The sequence below is a fragment of the Phallusia mammillata genome, chromosome 1 (genome assembly GCF_965637545.1).
Source record: "Phallusia mammillata chromosome 1, kaPhaMamm4.hap1.1, whole genome shotgun sequence".
NCBI classification, from domain to species: Eukaryota; Metazoa; Chordata; class Ascidiacea; order Phlebobranchia; family Ascidiidae; genus Phallusia; species Phallusia mammillata.
The window spans coordinates 19,591,558-19,615,516 of record NC_137252.1 but is presented as its reverse complement, the minus strand read 5'-3'; the positions used below and the strand labels follow the sequence as shown (position 1 = coordinate 19,615,516).

The following is a 23,959-nucleotide window of genomic DNA, read 5'->3' as shown; positions in this document are numbered from 1 at the left end:
TTAAAAACTAAACAAATACCCTGCTTAAACAATTGTTAATTTTTTTAAATATTTCTGCACCAAAGGGCTTGTATTTCTGCCTTAAAACTAAAACCAAATATTTCGGGGTTTAAAGGGTGAAAAATGGGTGAATCCGAAAAAAAGATACAAAATTCTTTAAAAAAAACTTACATTGCACTAAACAACAAAGCATGAAACTCCAAGATGCTGTACTTTAGTCAGTACAGCCGTTTTAAATTTTTTACGTTTTGGGGGCCTGTGGGTGAACCGCTGGGTCAATCGGGGTCAAACTCCAGGAGGATCAAATTTGGATTATTAACCAGCATCTCTGTAAAATTGAATAAATTGAAAGCACTCTTTCTTGACCAAACACGTCTCACAAGCTAGCGTTAGACAGAAAAAAAAATACGGACAAAAACAATATGTGTCCCCATCAGGGAAGGGGACCCATAATATCTAACATTTTTGTAAATTTCAAGCACTGTTTCTTGACCAAACGTGTGGAACAATTAACCATCGTCTGACAAAAAAGAAAATTCCGACAAAAACAATATGTATCCCTTTCAGGTTCAGGGGATCCACAATTAGTTTCGTAATCAAAAGCCGGAACATAGGCTAATTTCAAGACATTTGTTGTGTTTAAAAACTGTCATTAATGTGGCAGAGTGATCAACACCACCGCCCTTAGCCTAGTGCTAACAGGATTTTCGATTCCTCTTGTGACTTTGTCTGATGTGTTTCCCGATTCCCGCGCAACATATTTGAGCACCATTGCTTCGACTAATGAAACTTGCGAGGATGAGCTAAATTAAAATAACACCTAAAAAATTAAAAAAAACATCCAACGGATCTGCAATATTACAAGTAGGCTCTTATGAACATAATAAAGCTCTAACCATTTCTACGACAATATTTTGAAGAATATGAAAAAAGAAATATCAGCGGATTTGAGTACAGCAGCCTAGCCTACTGTCCAATCAACCGACATGAAAAATATGGTTTTCATCCCAAATGAACTATTTATTTATTTGCTTTGAATTTAGCAATTATTATTCACTTAAATACGGAAATAAGTTGAAAGCTGGACATCAAAACGCGCGAATGGCATTGACAATTGTAAGTTAACTTACAGGCACCATTTTTTATAAATTAGCGGCACAATGATTTATTTTGTAATAAGTTTGCTTGCGCTCATCAAATGACAGTCCGCAAAGAAATTTCTATTTTGTCATTCCAAGAGAAGCTACAGATTATTTTATGCTATACATCGCATTGGCGTTTTTTCGGAACTTTATTACATAATTATTCTGTAGGCATAACTGCACGGGTCCCCAAACACTATCATTAGTTGCTTATCAAAAACGGTGCTGACAGAAAGAAAACATTAAAAATACCGAACACATAACATAAATTTTGTGCAAATTGACCTACAGTAAACTCTAGGTGTGTGCCAAACACGCGGACATGTGAACTTAAAACGACATTTTTCCACAAGGTTATAGTGTGGTAAAAACTTGTTTATACGTTTCAGCTGTGAATCAAACTATCAAAACGGTCGATTTTACCCCGAACCCGGGTCAAAAAGTCCGGCCCGATTTACAAATCTGTTACGCATAATCGCATATCAATCTTGAGCTAATGTTCTCCAGATGACGCTATGAAATGGCGTTTGAGCAGAGTCGCGCACCGTTTATCGTTGACATTTTTCATCCGTTTTATTGTTTGCGATTTACAGAACCAATTCACTTTCTAACAAAGCATTTTATCATTTGTGGGTCTGCAATAACAGGAGTCAAAAGCTGTGCTGCACAACATCATATGTCAATCTGGAGTGCGTGAAAATATGAAAGCGTTAAGACGATTCTAGCTAGACCAATGTGTTGCACATGTTAGACAGGGGAAAAGTGAAAATAACCCACAAGGACCCATAATAACGACTGTGCCAAAATTATTACAGCAGCACAGTAGTTTATTTCACACATGCTTTATAGTAACACTGCACTTCAATTTAATAGTCAATGGTTGGTGTGCATTATTTGTTCAGTGTTAGATTGTACGTTGCTGGGAGAATGAAGTCTTGCTGCGTCCACAGGAGTAGGGGGAAATTGGGAGTGCTTTAGAACTTCTCGACTAAACCATTGTGATAGTGGGTTTTTGAAAGTTTCCTCAGGTCGTGCAGTTTCCGCACCTAAACAAGTTGTTGGTTATTAACTAAAGACCTAGTGCGATGGGCCAATAATAGAAATTTTGGTGCATTAACTTTGAAAGAGTTGTGGTGCTGATCAGTAATTTACTGTCCTTTTTATTATAGGATTGTTTGTAACATTTTAGCAATGTTGTTCCATAACACTTTACATTTGGTTACCAACTCTGTTTTGCACATAGTAGGGGAGGTAAAACTTAGCAGTTATTTGATATTTTGCTTACCTAGATTTTTCACAGTAGAAACGTTGTCTGAGATCTTGCCACTTGCTACTCGCTGTTGATGAATAGCAGCCATAACAGCTTGTTGTTGTTGTTGTTGCTGTTGTTGAGCAACTTGAGAAGCATACATTCTTTGTTGCATGTGCAGCAAAAATGCAGGATGTGGTTGGGAAATTGTGCCCGCTGTTGGTTGAAAAACGTGGGAAAGCGCTGATTGATTTACAGGAGGCAATATTGGGTGTGCAATGTTTGAAGCCACTATGTGTGGCACAACCGGCGAAATCATTGCTGGATGTACAGGCAAAACAGTGTGATTAAATACTCTAGAGGGCACAGGTCTTGACGCTATCATTGTTGGATGGTTGTATGGTGCAGACACAGTTTCACTAGGCAATAGACAGCCATCTTGGTAGGTTGTTTCTGTCAACGTTGAAGATTTTCCTAAATTTGGTGCACTTGCAACATCTAAACCGACTTTATCTGATTGACTAAGTGACTCCTTAGCTCGGTTAGTACGCACAGTGGGTATGGAACTATGATGTACTGTACTTTGGTGAGGTGACGGCATTTGCCCATTGCCAGAATATTCCCCTTTTGGATCAATATTTACTAACTTCAAAATATCTTTGCGTGAAAATTGATTCTGTACCATTGATATAATCAGTTCCTGTTGGTCAAACGTAAGCTGTTTGAGTTGTTCCTCGGTTACACCTGCCTTTGCAAGCATTTGTGCAATTAACAGTGCACTTTCATGTTGATGAAAGGTGTTTTTAGGTGGAACACCCTCTTCCCACCGTGCGGGCTTTTTTTCCTGCTCTGTTGATGGTGCACTTATGTACGAAACAGACTGGTCCTGGCTAAGTGATTCAAACGCCAGTGGCACTGAGCTTGTGGATTGTTTCGGGGCAAGGATCTCATTATTATTTATTTTTATGCCAGGAAATTCATTTTTTCGGGACTTCACAGCTAACTTGGCTGCAAGAGAAGCAGTAGCTAATGCCCTCTCATCAGTAACAGCTGTAAACATAAATAAAATGATCAAAACTTTTTTGCACAAATAATGTACCCAATTAAAAAGAGGGTGGTTAGTGGAGTAATTCTAAAACTTTATTGCCTTTGGAAAAGTTGATTTTACGTAGACTTTCTCAGGAACCAGGGATCCCGAGAATCCCGGACAATTTCAGCAAAAAATTCTATCCCGGGATTTTCTCTTTTAAGTTGCACTCTTCAATCAGAAGGTGCGACACCCATAGGGTTTCCGTGAATTAAAAATAACAATTCAAACAGAAATGATAAATAGTTCTGTTGTTGCGAAGTTGCAAACAGTACAACAGTGTTAGAACTAGTGATGTACCGAATCGGCTAAATTTCGATTCAGCTGAAACCGAATATTCGCCAGTTTTGCCGAATAAACCGAATCATTTATGACGTCACGTCGTACAGTATGCGGTTTACAAAAAAAAACATAAGTTTGTCTACCAGGCAATTAGTTTAGAATAGTTGTGTTCGGTCCTCACTTTAGTTCTGTGGGGTTTAACATTCCTCAAGCATGGTTGCCAACCTGCCAATGAATTACTGATTTTTTTCGTTTACAGTGGGAAAAACGTTATTTTAAAAATTATGATAAAATTGTAGTTTGAAAGATTGCTTACTGCCTTACTAAGCAAAAAAAATTTACTGCCTACTAAGCAAAAAAAAATTTCAGAAAGCATTAACCCAACTTTAAAAGTTTTGTCCATATTCTTTTTGCATCATTACTGTCATATAATTAAAAAAAAGTAAAAAGAAAGGGAAAAATACTTTTAATTTAATCTCTTACTTTGACCTTGTTATTATTGTCGTTCAAGATCAGTTTTTAAACACAAATTTTCCTAGAAAGCCTTACCGTTGTATTACAGACACTATAAATTATAAGGCCATTTGCTACAAAGGTATACATAACAACTTGTTTTTCACTCAACTTTGTTTCGCAAAACGAATATCATTGACCTGTAGTAACCACTCATGGTGCAGACACCGAACGACCGTTTAATGACCTTTTGCAGTCCTTAGTGTTCAACAATACCATTTTGCCTATTTTATACACGACTTTAGTTAGTATTGATTCTTGAATTGATTTGACAAAAATAAAGAAGCTACGTTATGACGAAAAATCGTTCGTAAGTGTGTTTGTGACAATGAGAATTTAAAGACCATTTATCGCGGCTATAAGGGTAAAAGAATATCGCATTATGGTTGTAACACTGAAATCTAGTATGACACACAGGGTCAATTTCACTAAACCGGAGATTCTGGACGAAAGCCCTTCTGCTTTCCTTGGTTTAAGCCAGGGGTCTCCAACACGCGGCCCGCGGGCCACATGTGGCCCGCCAGGCAGTTTTTCGTGGCCCGCGGCGTTGTAAGCAAATGAATAAATAAATAAAAATCTTGTAAAATTTAAAGGATGTGTTTGTTTTATTCACCCTTCAAGTATTTCACAATTCAAAATCCTATATCACTAAGTCAAAAATACCAAATTTAACCTTTGTGATACATTATTATTAATGTGATGTAATAATGCAATCTTTTTCAGATTATCAAAGGGTGAAGTTAAAATCCGTCAAGTTTTTTGTGTCCACTATTTTTGTTTAGCTCAAGGATAAGGAACTTTTAAGTTCATGCAGGCCAACCAACATTTTGTTGATACTTATGTTGGCCGCATTGACTTTTTCAGATGCCTACAGGCAAAGCGTATAGTGCAAAGTCTCCAGTGGTTTCCTAACCTATTTCATTTACATAACAGACGTTTCGTAATTTTCCGCGGTCCACGATGAATTCAATGCTAAAACCATGCAATTAACCAGCTTAAGCTGCTAAAAGTAATTTAAACTTTCATCAATACAACTTTAGGATTTATTTTACCTAAATATTATCATGTGGTTACGCATATCAATGTTCTAAGAGCGGGTTGTGACATCACAGACAGACAAAACTAAGATAGGGAATTATGCGCAAACAATTGCTTTCTTTGTTGATTTTTATGAAATAAAAAAGCATTGATGAACACGGAAGTAAGATTGTAAAGTCATGAGCTCTTGGAGGTCAACGAAAATAATGCTGTTAGCCAATAAGGGACCATGAACTAGAACATTTTGACATGTAAGACTGCATGTGGCCCGCAGCCTCTAAAAAATTTGAAAATTGGCCCGGTACAACCGTTGAGTTGGAGACCCCTGGTTTAAGCTGTAATTTACAAACTGCAATGATGATCAAAATAGCGATTGTTTGAACGCCTGCATTACAATGTAATATATACACACTAACTCCCTGGGATTTATGTATGATAAAACATATCACACCTTTTTAATGTTTAGTCATTTTTTTCATAAAATGACATGCAAATAACACATTATAAGTGTTTTAGATTTGAGTAAATCTCGATTGTTTGCATTATATAAGTAGTTAAAAACAGAAGAATTTAGATGCACAAACCAACTTGAGTAGTAATAATAAAAGGGAGCCACAAACAACTTACTTGCTGGTGCCAAGTGAGTTGAAGTCTAAAAAAAACAACAGCTGTTAGGTAAAAATGGTACAGACCTGTTTTAAGTTGCCATGGTTTAGGTCAATAAAACTTTTCCACATTTCTTATTTAAAATAAAGAATAAGTTTGTGTGTTGGTTTGGGAAAGATTTCATTGATTTCTATAGATGTACTTAATATTCGGTTTGTTGAATTTATCTGGCCCAATTGGCTGTTTTTACAAAGATTCGGTTTCGCCTGAATAATTGGTGCAAATTTAAGCATAAAATGTGTCTTTTCTGCTTCACGGATTACCACACAATCTGTCAAACTCGGCCATAATTAAAATCGTATTGTTTTGGAAACAATATCGTTTTTCCCACTCCAGACAAAAAGTCAGTTATTCATTGGCAGGCTGGCATTCATGCCAATGTAACCTTAAAATGATAATGAAACGGAAATATCCTGTTGTATATCACCACTGTTTCATGAAAAAATTACATTTTCATGTGAAACATGTAGCATATGACTTTGTCCCAAATGATTTGGTCAAATTTACTAGAAAAAGTGCCGAATATTTGATTTGCTAGCCGAGTGTATCACTAATTCTAACCATAAAAATCAGTACCAGAAAAAAATGGAAACTAACCTTAACTTTGGACATAGAGTATGATGTGTGTTTATCTCCAGCTAGCATTTGCAGTGTTGACTTTTGCTGTTGTTCAATTTGCCTGGAAATTAATGTCACTTTACACAATATCACATACAAACAAGGCATCAACATTTTTGTTTGTTTAAACATTACCTTTTTTTTAATTGATACACATTCTTCTGCATTTCTAGTTGCTTTTTAAGATCTTTAGAGTGAGAAATTGGCTTAACTCCACTGTCCGAGGTTGTAACCTCGAGAGAAGACAAATGTACACCTTCAGCAAAAATTTAGAATTTGAAGATGCCATTTATACACCACTTCATTTGTTAAAAAAAAACTTTTTTAGATTCTAATTTGTATGTGCTCCAACCCATGAAAAGAGTATGAACAAAAAATTAATTACTTGATTAAACAACATTGTAACTTTAAAAACATCTTTGCTTACATTCATCATTTTTCTGTGACTTGGTAACATTCATTATGGACTGCAATGCTTGAATCTGCTGATTCTGAAATATAAAAACTACACTTGAAAGGTGGCTTTCTGATATACTTCCATTTTATATATTCTATACGATATTTACCAATTTACTATACACATCATTTGATTTACATATATGATTGTTTTTGCGAACAAAAACGAATGGGTTGCAATCTGCGTGTTTGTGCGTATTTACGGAAATTTTTTTAGATTTGCGGTTATTTTTAGATTCTTGAGGACAAATTATTAGAAAGCATTACCCCAACTTCCCCCAAACAAATTTGACCGTATTCTTTTTGCATCATTATTGTCAAATAAATTAATTGTTCTTCAGTAGACTATCGCGGTGTAGTCGCCGAACCACCGTTTGACACTGTGTTTTGCGTTTCCTACAAGTTGACCTTCAGTCGTCATAAGGCGGTCAACTTGTCAATGACCGTTTAATGGCTTTTTATTGCATCTTTGGAAAACATGTAGTTTTTTACCTTCATATTATTCAACAATGTTTGCCTGAAATGTACAATAGAGAAATATCGTTTTAATCACTTATAAGATACAAAACCTTTGCTAAAACTGAAAATACACATGCTAACTTAATGAAACCACATAGCATTACTGCGCTGATGTCTAATCATAAAAAAGACTGCCTCAAAAACGCCTGTCCACAGTGTCAAGCAGCTGTCTCCCGCAATGCATTAAATCGCCGCAGTTGTAAACTAGTGAATTACTCCCTTGGGCTTTCCAGTGTACACATATTTCGAACACTAAATGAGTAACGCGCTGCAAACATTTTTTTTTCTTAAAATTTTACATTTTAGCACATATATATAACGGGGTTGTATTTCTGACCTAAGAAACTGGAAAAACTAAAACCGATTATTTCAGGGTTAAAGGGGTGAAAATGGGTGAATCCAATAAAAAGTTAGAAAATTATTTAGAATATCTGACATTGTATCACCAACAAAGCATGAAACTCCTAGATCATGTGCTTTGGTCAGTAGTAGTACAGTCGTTTTTAAAATTATATGTTTTTTACCCTTGGGTCATTCGGGGTCAAACTTCAGGAGGATCAAATATGGATAAATAACTAACATGTGTCCAAATGCGAATAAATTTGAAGCACTCTTTCTTGACCAAAAACGTATAACAAACCAGCGTTGGACAGAAAAAACAAAAAAAAAACAGACAAAAGCAATATGTGTAAGCTGAAAGGTGGCTTGTCTATAATTCCATTTTCTATGTCCAACTTAACAATTTACTATACAGACCATTTGACATACTATCATGATTGTTTTACAAGCAAAAACAAATGGGTCCCCAAACAAATTATTCAAAGGTAATGATACAGTTTTTGTAATCCCAAAACTGTTGGCATTTATTGACAACACAAACAAGAACTTTATCTATGTTTGCAAAATTTTACTGTGATCTAGTGGCAAGCAAAGTCAATTGCAATTGCACAGGGCAAAAATATTGGACATCCCTATAGTACACATTAGTCTTGAAAGTTTTTGAGACAAAGTTTTATAAAAAATACATAAATACCCAACATACACACTTACACGCTGTTGCATTTGTTCCTTTACTTTGTCAGTTGCTTTTATGGATGCAATTAGGCGATTAAATGCGTCAGTTTCATGAACATCTGTTGAACTAGTTGATGTGTTTGAAGAGCTTGTGGTACTGGTGGTTGGTTTTATAGCACTTAAAATATCGGTTTCTGTACAAATTTAAAGAACATTAAACATTGCACAAACACTATGACCTTTTTTGAAATGTTAATATATTTCCAATACTCATTTTATATTCGGTCCTGTTTAAAAACCCTAGTTTGTTTCTGCAGTCTAAGTTGTAAATAATGCATTTCAAGAGATAACCATGTAAAAGTTTGGTGTTGTTAGATCAAACACAGTGATCAGTACTGTGCCTGACTAATCATGCCATGTAAAGTAAAAACTATCCAAATCTTATTAAATTCAGACATAAAATTCTATACTATTTGGACATAGTTAAGTTAATTTACCCATTTTAGGGGGCAATAGGGTAAATAAAGAGGCTACAGGGTAAAATATAACAATCGAAAACTCAAAACAGCATATTTCTACCAATTAAATTTCCCTATATTTAGACATTGTTTAAAAGATTTACCCATTTTAAGGGGCTAGTGGGGTAAATGTTGAGGCTATCAAGTCAAACAAAACAAATGTCACATCTACATTACTATATCTACCATCTGTAAACATTTCATCCAAATCCATCAAACATTTTATGACTAAAGAAGGTGAAAAAATAAAGTAAGCCACAACAAACAAATAGAGTGAACACAAAATATGTCCCCTATAGAAAAGGGGACCAATCATTACTGTTTCTCAAATAATTACATTTGAAAAACATAGAAAAAAAGCATCAGATTTAGAAAAAAGCAAAAAAAACATGTGACTACCATAGTTCATTTAATTATTATATGCATACAAAATATAAGGTACCTTCATCGATACAAACTACACAACTTTAAATGTGTTTTAGAACTGCAGCATGCAAAATGGGTAGTAACTTGCACATGAATTATCTTTTGCTTTACTTTTCAATCTAATTACACTCAATTCACACAGATTAGTGAAAAGACAAAACAACCCCAGAACGAAATACCTCAATGGAAATGTCTCGTGTAATTACAGCATTAAATTGTAACAGTTTAATGTGGCTGAATTTTTTTCTGAGAAGACTTGCTTTCAAACCTTGTCAGAACTATTTGATTTATTTGGGATGATCAAACATCTTATCTCAAAAATGCAAAATTCCGTTTCTTTTTACTTGCAAATGTAGTCAAACACCCCAAACAACTTAAACACTTTGAGCTGAGCACTGTGGTTAGCATGTTCGACAACACAAATTCGTGACTACAACCACCAGTAGTAAACTCAATGCACAAAAATCAATATGTGTTTCCTTTAGGAAAGTTTAGTAGTGTGCTGCACAGTCCATTATTCCATAATGAACATTAGCATTTTTGCTTATGTTGACATCTTTAGGACATGTAAGCTTGTTGTTAACTTAGTTATATACTTACCTTGTATTTCTTTTTGTTGTTGATCAAACCATTTGCTAAACCTGCTTTTCATTTCCTGGCTCTCTTCCTTTGTGTCATTTGTTTGAGATATAACTTTGGGCTCCTGTTACAAATCATTTTAGCCTCATTATAGTTTAGTTGATTCCTATTTCAAGAAATTAGCAACACTGTTTCAGCAACTTACTACAGACGAATCCGGTTAATCGCATCATCGTTTTGCCAAGGGCATTTGATGCGATTAACCGGATTATGCGATAATCCGGTTGCTATGTAAACAGTACATGCCGTTAACATAAGTGCTCATTTTCACGTCCCCAGCTAAAACAAAGTTGCAGTGACGCTCAACTATGGCAACAGAGCAGTATTTTCTCTCTTTTGTTGCCGAGAATTGAAAGAAGTACTCTTTAAGTCAAAACTAGATTTATTACTCTCAGCGCAATACATGACGTCATGCTTCCTAACTGTGGCGGGTATGGTGCAATCACCCAAGTGTGTTGAAGAAACAGTAGAAACGCACACACACTCTTTATTTGGCGCACGCGCCACAGTTCGCTTAATTTGTGCTTTCTCTTGCAGTCAGGTTTATTTGAAAAGATGTGTTACATCGCATCATAGCCAGGGGGCCCAACATTTAAATTTGGGAACTTCGCTCTGACGACGGTTTATGACGTTTTAGTCTTGTTTGGGTAGTTTCCCTTATAAATGTGCTAGGCCTCTCGCTTGATATACACATAAAATGGCCCGTTGTTTCTGACCTATTTCGTTTTCTAGTTCAAACCAACGCGTTAAGCGGCAAAGTGCTAGGTGCATACTTGCAAGCAAGCCCAAACCCGAAAGTACATGACCCAAACCTGGTCAAACTTACAACTTCGGCACATTCTACAGTGTAAGGGCACCAAGGCGAGCTGCATCAGTTTCTATTATAACCCGTTATCCAATTGACAAAAAGAATAATTGATTTCTGCGAAACCTTTAAAGACTCAGGTTGCGGCGCAACTTTCCAGCTTACTCAGCAAAACTGCAACTGCAAGATTAGCGTGACTGTCATGTGATCATTGTTTCAAAAAATTAAACCAGCAACAAATACTAAAGGAAGAAATGCCTTTCTTAATCAGTGATCTACCTGAAAAGTTGTGCAAAGTCACAAATAGAAGACATAAAATATGGCAATCATTGGCATGTTACCAATTACGTGAATCTAAACAACATAGTGTGATTACTTGCGATCTACCATTTTTTACAACCATTGCATGTTTTGTGGGTCATGAACAGTATAACAGAAAACATTTTTAACCATTTGTTTTACATTTAACATTGTTTAAATTTCAATACAGTTTAATACTTCGAACTTGGTGCAGTTGCACTTGGCAAGAAACTACAATGGACCACCGGTTTCGTAATTTTAACACGTTGAACTCTTAATTTAGACGCTGGTTAAATCACTTTTGACGATTAGATCAGCCAACAAAAAAGGAATCAATGAGCACGGCTTTGAGATAACGACTCCTTGTTATCGCACAGCGGTAAACTGAACGCCGATTTAATCTCCTTATTAACTTTTCAAAAATATTTTATGGTCGAGACATGTCATTTTCAACGTTGAAATTAGATTTTTATTTTTTATTCGAAAAACTCGTTCTGTTCGACTTTCACATAGAGATCAGCAATCCAGTTAATCGCATATTTTGTTGAAAATCGATGCGAATATCCGGTTTATGCGATTAACCGGACGATTTTTTTAACAAACGATGGGCGACGGTTTGGGATTTTTAATTGTGATGCAATTAAACAGATTATGCGATTGACCGGTATGCGATGAACCGGATTCGTCTGTATAAGTCTATCAGCGTTTTGTGTACACACAAAAGTAACATAGATGATAAAACTGTTTTCTGAGGTAAACATGTTCCAAGACATGTAACTCAGAAATTCTGTGCGAACTGCAATGGTCTAATCTACAACTGGTCGAAGCAGTGGTTCTTACCGGTGGGGAATTATGTACATGCAGAGGGAAATTGTATGATACAATGATAACTAACTTGTTGTTTTAATTTTTAATCATATCCAATATCCAAGGTCATAAATCCAATTGTTCAGTCACAAATTTAAGCATATTTCATTAAATTGAGAACTTTATTGTTAATGAACGACACAAACATCATCACAAAAATGACAGAATGGGAAATTCAAACTTGGTGATTGACTTTGATGGGAAATTACACTAAAAAGGGTAAGAACCACTGGGTCAAAGCTTTTGTAGAAAGTAAATCACATCCAAAATGAATGCATTAAGATATTGACTTGAAGTACATATCTGGTAATAATATCACATTTTCGCTTCTGGCAAAAAACAAGGCACTAACCTCTTTAATATCAGATTGTTCAGTTGCCTTTAGGTTGTTTTCTAAACATATCAAATAGGTCATGTTAAGTCCTAAAGATGTTGTGTTCTTTGTGAAACATTTAAGCATGCAAACTCCACATTTTTTCAATCAATTTGTTGGGGGGCTTGTCCCTTGTGCCAAATTTAAGACATTTGTCCATTAAGTCAAAAAAAATATCACAAAAACATCAGATATTCAGGTCACCATATGACCATGTGTGATGCTTGTTAAAAAAAAAATAAAAAAAAATAAAAAAAACTTATACTTTGATCTTCAACAAGAACTTAACAGAAACTTTTTATCAAAGAAGTCTTAAAATAAACGTTCAACTAGAAAGGTGGCTTTCCTATATATTTCCATTTTGTATATTGTGTACTTACTTATCAATTTAATATACACACCATTTGATCTACAAACATGATTGTTTTTGCAAGCAAAAACAAATGGGTCACCACACACATGTTTATGCGAATTAGTCATGGTAAAAAGCTTTTCAACCGTTTAATGATCTTTTGACACGGTTTTTAATAGCATGCAGTCCTCAGTGATGAACAATAACGCTTCTCCCAATTTATATTTAACTTATGTATTGCTTCTGGAGTATATGTGTAAAAATTAAAAAAGCTATGTTGTGACAACAAAAGCATTCTCGACTGTGTTCAGCGTTACCTACAAGTTCACTTCCGTCATAAGGCAGTGACGGTTTAATGACTTTTCATTGTATCTTTGGAAAACATGTAGTCTTTTTGTTAACTTATTAAAACCACATAGCAGTACTGCGCTGATGTCTAATCATCAAAAAGACTGCCTCATAAAACGCCTGTCGCACATCAAGCAGCGCTCTCACGCTATGCATTAAAATTTTGCTACAATTGTAAACCAGTGAATTACTCCCTTGGGCTTTCCAGTGTACACATATTATGGGCTGCAATGGTAACCATTTGGCTATTAGGCAAAAATTTGGAACACCAAATAAGTAACCTTCTGCAATCATTTTTAAAAAATTTTGGCACATATAACGGGCTTGCATTTGTGACCTAAAGCAGTGGTCTTCAACGTGTGGGTCGCGACCCCAAGTGGGGTCGCCTAAACTTTTTCTTTTTCCTAAATTAAATATATCAGCTTTTAAGTTCATTACCAAAAAAATGAAAGGTTTTTGTCCCAGTTCGCAACCTTTTCTCATGTTTTGCAGAACATCTTGGTACCTCGTGTCACAAGCCAATCATTGTGATGCAACAATCTATTTCAAAAAAAACGTTGTCCAATCCATTGTTACGCGATAAAGACCCATGAATGGCATATTGTGTCCAAAATAATACAGCGGGTAAAGTGCACACTGAATGCTAATATTTGAAGTCTACTTAAAAATTAAGCAGGCATATTGAAAATAGTTTTAGTTTCGGCATTATACCCACTATCGGAAAAAATGGGGTCGCATGTAGATGCTGTTTCAATTTTCTTTTAAATTGGGGTCGCTTTTAAAAAAGGTTGAAGACCACTGACCTAAAGGACTGGAAAACATTGCACCAACCAACAAAGCATAAAACTCCTAGATCACATACTTTGGTCAGTACAGTGGTTTTAAAATTTTTACTTTTTGCCTTTGGGTAAAACAAACCAGCGTTAGACAGAAACAAAAACACAGACAAAAACAATATGTGTCCCCTTCAGGGAAGGGGACCCATAACTAACTAGAAGGGTGACTTAGCACATATTGCCCTTGCATATACACTATGATCAATTTTAAAACATAAATATATTTCCTATGCTTATTTTGTATTGGGTCCCATATTAGCCATCGTCTTTTATAACCTTGGTTGTTTCTGCAGGCAAAAACTCATGGGTCCCCATACATGCAAAGTTGAAAATAATGCAATTCAATAGATAACAATTAAAAAAAAAACTGACCCATTTTAGGGGGCTAGTAGGTTAACTAATGGGGTCCGACACACAAACTAAAAAAATAGGAAACCTCAATGACTCAATCAATAGTACTGCAAAATTTCAGCCTAAACCGCCAATGTTAAAAATTTCGACCACTAGAGGTGTTTTGAGCAACAACCGTTAATGTTTCTTATGTCAAAGAGCTGTTAACAACCCCCGAACTGCAATGCCACAAAAACGTCCACCAAGCAACCCACAAAGTCACAAATGAGTAACATACAACTGGTTGCTCTTGTAACACTATTGTGCCACAGAAATCTTTTGTTTGTGGTGCCCAGTAACATACAAATACGTTTTACACTTTGGGGGCTTATGGGGTAAATGTTAGGGCTACAGGGTTGAACACAACAATTGACACCTATAAATGGCATACTCTACAAACTATTCCAATTTTAGCCAATTCTGACATTGTTTACAAATTCACCCCTTTTAGGGGGCTAGCGGGGTAAATACTATGGTTATTCGGACAAAAAAGGGGGATGCACATCTACATAACTACATCTACCATCTGTATAAGTTTCAGCCACATCCATCAACCATTTGATGGCAAAACAAGTCGGACAAACTTCGGGGGGAAATACCCATTTTAGGGGGCTAGCCGGGTAAATACTGGGGTTATCAACACAAACAAAGTGGTAAGCACATCTACATAACTACATCTACCATCTGTGTAAATTTCAGCCAAATCCATCAAACATTTGATGGAAAAACGAGTCGGACAAACTTCGGGGAAAAAATACCCATTTTAGGGGGCTAGCGGGGTAAATACTGGGGTTATCAACACAAACAAAGTGGGATGCACATCTACATGACTATACCTACCATCTGTGTAAGTTTCATCTAAATTCATTAAACATTTGATGGCAAAACGAGTCGGACAAACTTTGGGGTAAAAGGGGGCTAGCGGGGTAAATACTGGGGTTATCAACAAAAACAAAGTGGGATGCACATCTACATAACTATATCTACCATCTGTGTAAATTTCATCGAAATCCATCAAGAATTTGATGGAAAAACGAGTCGGACAAACTTTGGGGAGAAAAAAAAAAGAAGAAAACAAAAGAAAAAAACAAAAAACAATTTGAGTAAAATCAATATGTGTCCCCTTCAGGGAAGGGGACCCATAATTAGGTAAAAATAGGCATCAATGGACAATTGGATACAAGAGAAACTATTTATGGTCAGGTTTTCAGTGGTGTCCCAATATTAAATGTACAGCCAAGTTGTATTTTTTGCAGTAAACACTGCAACAATAATTCCAGTCATTATGGAATAACTTTAGAAGCAAATCAGTACGTCAAAATGTGTATTTCCCATTTAATTACATACCTGATAAATTGACAGCAGAACTTGAATTTGTTTTAGCACTTTTATCTAAAAACATTTTGTAATAAGCTTCAGTTTGTTTTAGGTGTGCTTTTAAACTAGAACTTCCTGACTATCAGGTATTACAGCAAAAAATTAAGTATTTTAGAACAGTATAGTATAGTATTAAAGTTTTTTTCCTGTGCTAAGTTTTGAATTTTACTACTGTAGGTTTCTTATGACAACAAAAATAGCATTGTTTTTATGCTTTATGTCAAACTTTCATTTTCTGGGCAAAGTTGCATGTTTGATGTAGATAGTAAGCAGTAGATTAGGTAAAACTATCAACATAGAAAATCTAACCAGCATCTGCTTCAAACTCAGGAATGTTATCTTCTACTTTCTTTTTTCGTGTGGGCACATCATCCATTGGTATTTCTTTTCCCATCCAACTAAAGTCATCTGCTTCTTCAAAACCTTTAAAAAACTAGAAAGGTGGCTTTCTAATATACTTCCATTTCATATATTCTATACAATATTTACCAATTTACTACACACATTATTTGATCGACCTATATATGATTGGTTTTGCAAACAAAAACGAATGGGTCCCAACACGCATGTTTGTGCGGATTTATGGAAAACAAATGTTGCAGTTATTTTTAGATTCTTAAGGGCAAATTATTAGAAAGCATTAACCCAACTTTGAAAAGTTTTGTCCGTATTCTGTTTGCATCATTATTATCATATAATTGTTCTTCAGTAGTCTATCGCAATGTAGTCGTCGAACGACCGTTAAAGATTTTTTGACACGGTTTTTAATAGCATAGCATGCAGTCTTTAGTAATTAACAACAACGTTTCTCCCAATCTATATTTAACTTACGAATTGTTTCTGGAGTATATGTGTAAAAATTAAAGAAGCTATGTTGTGCCAAAAAAATCATTCTCAACTGTGTTCTGCGTTCCCTACAAGTTCACTTCAGTCGTCATAAGGCAGCCAATTTGTCAATGACTGTTTCACGACTTTTTATTGCATCTTTGGAAAACATGTAGTTTTTTACCTTCATATTAATCAACAACGTTTGCCTGAAATGTACAATACCGAAATATCGCTTTAATAACTTCTAAGATACAAAACCTTCCCTAAAACTGAAAATATGCGTGCTAACTTATTAAAACCACATAGCATTACTGCACTGATGTCTAATCATCAAAAAGACTGCCTTGTAAAATGCCTGTCCGGGTGTCAAGCAGCGATCTCCCGCTATGCATTAAATTGCTACAAAACCAGTGAATTCCTCCCTTAGGCTTTTCAGTGTACACATATTACGGGCTGTAATGGTAACCATTCGGCCATTGAGCCAAAATTCTGAACACTAAATGAGACACCCAGTGCAAAAAAATTTTTTTCTTAAAATTTTACACTTTACCACATATATATAAGGGCATTGCATTTCTGACCTAAGCAACTGGAAAAACTAAAAACGATTATTTCGGGGTTAAATAGGGTGCAAAATGGGTGAATCCAATAAAGAGTTAGAAAATTATTTAGAATATCTCACATTGCACCAACCAACAAAGCATGAAACTCCTAGATCATGTACTTTAGTCAGTACAGTCATTTAAAAAAAATACGTTTTGGAGGCCTGTGGGTGAATCGCTGGGTCATTTGGGGTCAAACTTCAGGAGGATCAACTTTGGATCAATAGCTAACATCTTTGTAAATTTGAATAAATTTAAAACACTCTTTCTAGACCAAACGCATTTAACAAACCAGCGTTAGACAGAAACGAATATTTGGGGGTTTAAGGGGTGAAAATGGGTAAATCCTTTTTAAGGGTACAACAATCTTTAGAATACCTTACATTGCACCAAACAACAAAGCATAAAACTCCTAGATCATGTACTTTGGTCAGCACAGCTGTTTTTAAAAAATTTTGTTTTGCGGGCCTGTAGGTGAACCCTTGGGCTAGCGGGGTCAAACTTCAGGAGGATCAAATATGGATAAATATCTAACATCTGTCCAAATTTAAATAAATTGAAGCACTCTTTCTTTGACAAACGAGAATTACAAACCGGTGTTAGACAGATAAAAACAAATACAGACAAAAACAATATGTGTCCCCTTCATGGAAGTGGACTCATAAATATAACTAGAAGGGTGGCTTAGCACATTTTGCCGTTGCACATACACTATAACCTATTTTAAACCATTAATATATTTCCTATGCTTATTTTATATTGGGTCCCATATTAGCCACCGTCTTTTATAACCTTAGTTGTTTCTGCAGGCAGAAACTCATGGGTTCCCACACATGCAAATTTGAAAATAATGCATTTCAAGAGATAACCAGAAAGTTTGGTGTTATAAGGTAAAACACAGTGATCTGCACTGGACTTAAAAATATACCATGTAGATCAGTGGTCGGCAACCGCTGGTCCGCAGTGCAAAAAAGGAAGTTCGTTACAGGGCCGTATAATTTTTCAGGTTAAATGCTATAAAACATTTGCCCATGTATCCCGGGGATGATAAACTAATTTAGGCGTTTTATTGATAAATATTTGTAGATTTTAAAAAGCCGGTGCGCGATAAAAATTTTAGTTTCAAAAACGGTCCGCAGTGCAAAAAAGGTTGCCGACCCCTGATGTAGATTACAAACTATACAAATCAGATTCACCCCAGATATTGCTTGAAGTATGTCCTATTTAACGATCTCTTTAGAAAAGAAGGAGTAAATAGTGGCATATTGGGGTAAAACAAAAAAATAGACACCTGTGAAATAGCAAAATCTACAAGCTGTCCAATTTTTATTCAATTTGAACATGTGAAAAAGAGTCAACCATTGTAGGGAGCAGTTGGTTAAATTGTGGTGCTACAGGGCAAAACAAAAAGCAATTGAGGACTTTAAATAGTACGTTCACTTTGCAAATTCATTTGGTTCCGCCTTTTTTTAAATGCGCTTATTTTAGGGGGCTGGTGGGGTAAATGTTGGAGCTATAGGGTAAAACACAACAATCAACATTTATAAATGGCAAATCCTACAAGATATCCAAATTCCACTCAATTTAAATGCAGTTTAGAAAATTAACCCACTTTTGGGGGCTAGTGGAGTAAATGCTGTGGCTAAAAGGTAAAACACATCGATCAAAATCTACAAATAGCATTTTCTACATGCTACCAAAATTTTAGCCAATTCCGACACTGTTTAATAAACTCACCATTTTAGGGGGCTTGTGGGGTGAAATTGGGGCTACAAGGTTAAACACAACAATCAGCTCCTATGAATGGTAAATTTTACAAGCTGTCCAAATTTCAGCCAATTCCGACACTGTTTAAAAAACTGACCCATTTTAGGGGGCTAGTAGGGTAACTAATGGAGTTCGACACACAAACTAAAAAATATGAAACCACAATGACTCAATCAACAGTACCGCAAAATTTGATCCTAATCCACCAATGTTCAAATTTTGGACCCCTATAGGTGTTTTGAGCAACAATAGTTAATGCTTCTGATGTCATAGGGCTGTTACCAACACCCTAAATGCCATGGCGCAAAAACGTCCACCAAGCAACCCACAAACCTGAGTAACATATGACTGGTTGCCTTTGTAGCACTATTGCGCCACAGAAAACTTTCGTTTGTGGAGAGCAGTAACATACAAATATGTTTTACACTTAGGGGGCTAGTTGGGTAAATGTTGGGCCTACAGGGTTGAACACAACAATCGACACCTATAAATGGCATACTCTACAAGCTATCCAAATTTCAGCCACTTCCGACACTGTTTAAAAACTCACCCATTTTAGGGGGCTATCTGGGTAAATACTAGGGTTATCACGACAAACAAAGTGGGATGCACATCTACATAACTATGTCTACCACCTGCGTAAGTTTCAGCCAAATCCATCAAACATTTGATGGCAAAACGAGTTGAACAAACTTTTAGAGAAAAAAAAATTGTGGGGGGGGCTAGCGGGATAAATACTGGGGTTATCAACACAAACGAAGTGGGGTGCATATCTACATAACTATATCTACCATCTGTGTAAGTTTCATCCAAATCCATCAAACATTTGATGGCAAAACGAGTATGTGTCCCATTCACATAATTATTCTTTGTGTACAAATAAACGACGTAAATGATAGGTGAATCATTGAAATAGGGATTGAATAGAAACATTGACCACAAAAACTGGTTTGTGTGTATAAATTGAACAGTCACTGATCCTAAATTTATATTTGAAACAAAGTGTAGGAAATCGAGTTTTACACTTGCCAGCTTTATTTAATCTTGTTTCATCAAGCAAAATAAAATAAATGTTAACTACTTGAACCATAACACCATTCACACAGTTTAATATAACTTGCCAAAAAAGATATGTTTGATGCAACATTTGGTACAGGCAGCCAACATAAGCGCAGTATAAACCAAACTTACCTTGCAATTCGATTGTATCAAACTTGCTGCTTGGTCCATAACTAATCCATTCTGGTTCACTTTCATTAATATTACCATGAGGGAAGCGCCGTTCAGATGTTCGTTTTTTGGAGGACTGCAGTAGAATAATTTTTTTGCAGAGTTTACAAAAATTGCCCATGAATAGTCTTAAATGTGCTTATACATTTAAACTATCCAACTTGGTAATTCTGCATGCTGCATTAAACTGTGTAACAAAAAAGGGTTTAATCTTTACACAACAAATTCATGTGAAAGTTACCAAATACGATGTCTTGTTGTAGTCTTTAAATCTTCTGTGATTTTCACTACTATTGTGATCTTGTTTTTTCTTGAAATCAACATTCCTTAACAATTACAAACACAATAAATAAAGCTTATTGGTGTGTTAACATAGATATGGTTGTATACTCCCAACATTCCTGTCCACCCCAATTACTTTCAGTCACATGACAAATTGGCGGGTTGCACTTTTAAAGACATCATTAGGATAAAAACAGTATTTATAATGGATAAGATTTGACATATTCTTAACTTTGCTAAATCAAACAAAATTTTATGCTAAAACAAAAGCAAAAAAGTTTACCCAACCCCATGGAGAACGCAAGTTTTAAACAGAAAATCTCTCTCTATATATATACAGTTGTAGAAAGAATTTCATACCAGTTTGACTTATCCTCAAAGCTTCCATTGCTCCTTAAAGATCCATGTTGATCATGATCTTGGTGGCTTTGTTGTCGGGAATACTTGCTTGAGTTCCCATCTATAAAACGATACATAACTATGAATCATTTGTTCACAAAATCACTTGGTGCGATGTTACAAATATTTCACTTACTACTAACAGTAACTGCAAAACAGATCAAAGGCACATAATAGACAAGAAAAGAAGAAAAAGAGTAGCAAAATTTAAATTTTAAATGTGGCTTTCTATCATTGTCATTTTATATATTCTATGTTACCATATATCATTAGACCTACTAACTTGATTGTTTGTGTAAGCATTAATGAATGGAATTGATCACAAACAGCAACTAAAATTGCCTATAAGCAACACTTGGATTCTTGGGTGCAAAAAAAGTCATTATTATGTTTGATAATATTTGTTAACAATTTTGTTTTGAGCTAATACAAAATGTACAGGTGTTGGTCTGAAAACAAACGAGTTTTTCAAGCAAATATCGGTAATTGGATCATAGTACTTTTTGTGTTAAATATCAGTTATCGGATTGAAACTTGGGTATCTGGCCAACTCTAAATTCAAGGTGAGGAAACAAAATCTGTACCAGCAGTCTTGGCATTGGATTGATAGGTTTTTCCAACGCTGGGTTGGGACCTCACATGACAACCTCCTTGAAAACTTCTTCGTTGTGGACCTAGTACTAAACCACTTTGCGCAGGTTCATCAACATTTTCAGCAGGTTTTTCTGCATACAACAAGTGCACATCAATGCAATGGTAGTAAAAAAGTTTGTACTGTATTTACTCGATTGTAAGCTGCCCTCGATTGTAAGCCACATGTTGAGGTGTAAAAAAATAATGTAAGCCACCCTCGATTGTAAGCCACATGCTGGATTTTAGTTATGATTGTTTCATAATAATAGTTGTTACATAGCATAACTATTTGCCGATATTTGTTACTTACGTTGATAATTGTACCCAACAGAACGTATATCGACGTATAATCTGTAGATGCATACAAGTTTTGAACCCCAAATAAGTTAAAGTGTAGAAATTTTATCAGTATAAAATTAAAATGTAAGCCGCCCTCGATTGTAAGCCACCCCCGATTATAAGTCGCATAAACGTTAGGTAAAAATATAAGCCGCAGCTTACAATCAAGTAAATACGGTACCCCAATTTCAGGTTGTAAACAATGCTGAAACGGTATATTTGACCAACATAAGTTTGGTGCATCACTTATTAGCACCCTTTTATATACAATTCTGTATGAGAATTTAACAGGCTTCCTAACAAACATTCCAAACACTGTTACATAGTGACAAACCTTTTACAATAGATGACACAGAAAATGATTGATGCCAACTTTCTGGATCCCAATAACCATCCTCCCTGCACGAAAACAGAAAACACTTTTCAATGTGATACTAAACGTAACAAAAACTGAATAAACACAATTAAATATTTTCGCCACTTGAATTGTATGTAATTAAGTACCAATAAATATAGATAAAAAAATCACGAATGTGCAAAACTTACCCCACAAAATCTGCCAATAGACAACTTGGAGTTGCTTGACAGGGAGCATTTTTTGACAAGATTAAAAGCGTTTCCTAAAAAGAAGAGTTATGTTAGGCTCAAATGCATTTACTAGCATTGTAATGAAAACTTTGTGTTGTGTGATGAGCAGGATTCCTAGATTTCTTTCAATATTTTTCAAAAGTATTGGAAACAAATAATTACAATTTTCATTGTCATTGCCACTGACTTTAAAACTATTATCACACCAGCATTTCATTGATGAAGAACAAAGTTTATTTTCTCATTTCTCTAGGGCATTATTTGTTAATATTGCCATTTCGCTACCAAACCAGCAAATAATAACTGAGCAGTCGTCAAAAAATATTGTAAATTCAAAACCTAAAGAAAGCAATCTGTAGTGTGCTAACGGGTGACACTAAAATGTTGAATGGGCGGGACGTCGCGGAAACCGTTAAATATCGGGTAAATTGCTGACGGTTAGTGCTATTAGGGTTGGGTTGAGGTTTTATAAAAGTATGTGAATCAAAAAATGTCCCTGCCAAAAACTTATTCAGCTGTTTCCTGACATTCAGCAAAAATGCTTGGGCGGGAAGTCTCCCTCCGCCGCTGAATGTTTCGCTCGGTCGCGGAAGGTATCCGGGGGAATTATTTTTAATGATTTTCTATTATAAAACCTTATCCCAACCTTAATAGCACTAACCATCAGCAATTTAACCCGATATTCAGAGGTTTTCACGACGTCCCGCCATCTCCCGCCCATTCAGTGTTTTAGTGTCACCCGTGCTAACCTGAAACTTGGTTAAACATAATAGGAGATGCTACCACAAGTTACATGTTTTTTAATAGTTTTTTTTATTTTTTTAGGAATCAAGATGTACAATTTATGACTTTGACAAACCATGACTGTAAATGCTACCAGCAAGTCACGTTTTGCAGTCCAAAATGTCATATTTAACTTTTGAAGCTTAATGTTGCAGATTCTGCACGCGTATGCGTTTTATGGAATAAAATCATTATGTTCACTTTTCCATGTACAAGTAACCTACTTTGCTGTATGTAACACGACTTCTCTTTTCATTTTCTTCAGAAGATATCATTAAAATTTTTTTCAGCTCATTCATTATTTTGTTGTACCCTACCAACTTCAGAACAACAAGAAATCTGGTAGATCGAATCAGGTCGGATGAAATACTAAAATTACACAAATACTCACATACCAAACCTTTGCGGTGAGAGTGAAAACAAAACGAGTGTAAAAAATTAAATGCCCTAAGTTGAACAATTTCAGGTTGCAAACAAATCACTTATTCCTATTTTCCAGAAGGTGACGCTAATTTTTTGGATTTTTATAAATGTGGGGATTAATTTTAGAATTAAAATCAAGCCTGCATGAACACCAGTACACGGTGCTATTGGCCGTCATTGTTGTCATACAGTATACTTTGGTTAAACCGGATCTACTCCTGATAAAACTTGAGTTACGAATGATTTGTAATCAATGCCTTTCTAAACAAA

The 23,959-nt window shown here is 35.5% G+C and overlaps 1 protein-coding gene across 2 annotated transcripts; it reads right to left on the bottom strand.

Moving 5' to 3' along the window:
* Nucleotides 1–1,689: 1,689 nt before the first annotated feature.
* On the bottom strand, nt 1,690–23,690 carry LOC145223403 (uncharacterized). 2 transcript variants are annotated; one of them, XM_080089839.1, is made up of 19 exons: nt 23,658–23,674; nt 23,491–23,586; nt 22,442–22,515; nt 22,230–22,294; nt 21,508–21,648; nt 20,885–20,984; nt 20,484–20,568; nt 20,204–20,318; nt 16,125–16,238; nt 15,786–15,830; nt 12,492–12,532; nt 10,129–10,231; nt 8,621–8,778; nt 7,023–7,086; nt 6,731–6,851; nt 6,575–6,656; nt 5,939–5,963; nt 2,428–3,441; nt 1,690–2,188 (listed from the first exon to the last, which is right to left on the bottom strand). In XM_080089839.1, exons 2-19 carry the CDS (start codon nt 23,563–23,565, stop codon nt 2,016–2,018), a joined length of 2,595 nt encoding a protein of 864 aa, XP_079945965.1. In that variant the 5' UTR covers nt 23,566–23,586; nt 23,658–23,674; the 3' UTR covers nt 1,690–2,015. The 2 variants fall into 2 exon arrangements, with proteins under 2 accessions (XP_079945965.1, XP_079945958.1); XM_080089832.1 differs by having other exon boundaries at nt 23,491–23,690.
* Between the last annotated feature and the right edge of the window lie 269 nt (nt 23,691–23,959).

Coding starts and splice junctions, on each gene's coding strand:
- LOC145223403 (XM_080089832.1), bottom strand. CDS start 23,565: ATGAATGAGCTGAAAAAAATTTTAATGATATCTTCTGAAGAAAATGAA. Junction 20,569..20,884: donor TTTGAGGATAAGTCAAACTG/GTATGAAATTCT, acceptor GTAATTGTTAAG/GAATGTTGATTTCAAGAAAA. Junction 10,232..12,491: donor AACAATCTGATATTAAAGAG/GTTAGTGCCTTG, acceptor GATTTGTAACAG/GAGCCCAAAGTTATATCTCA.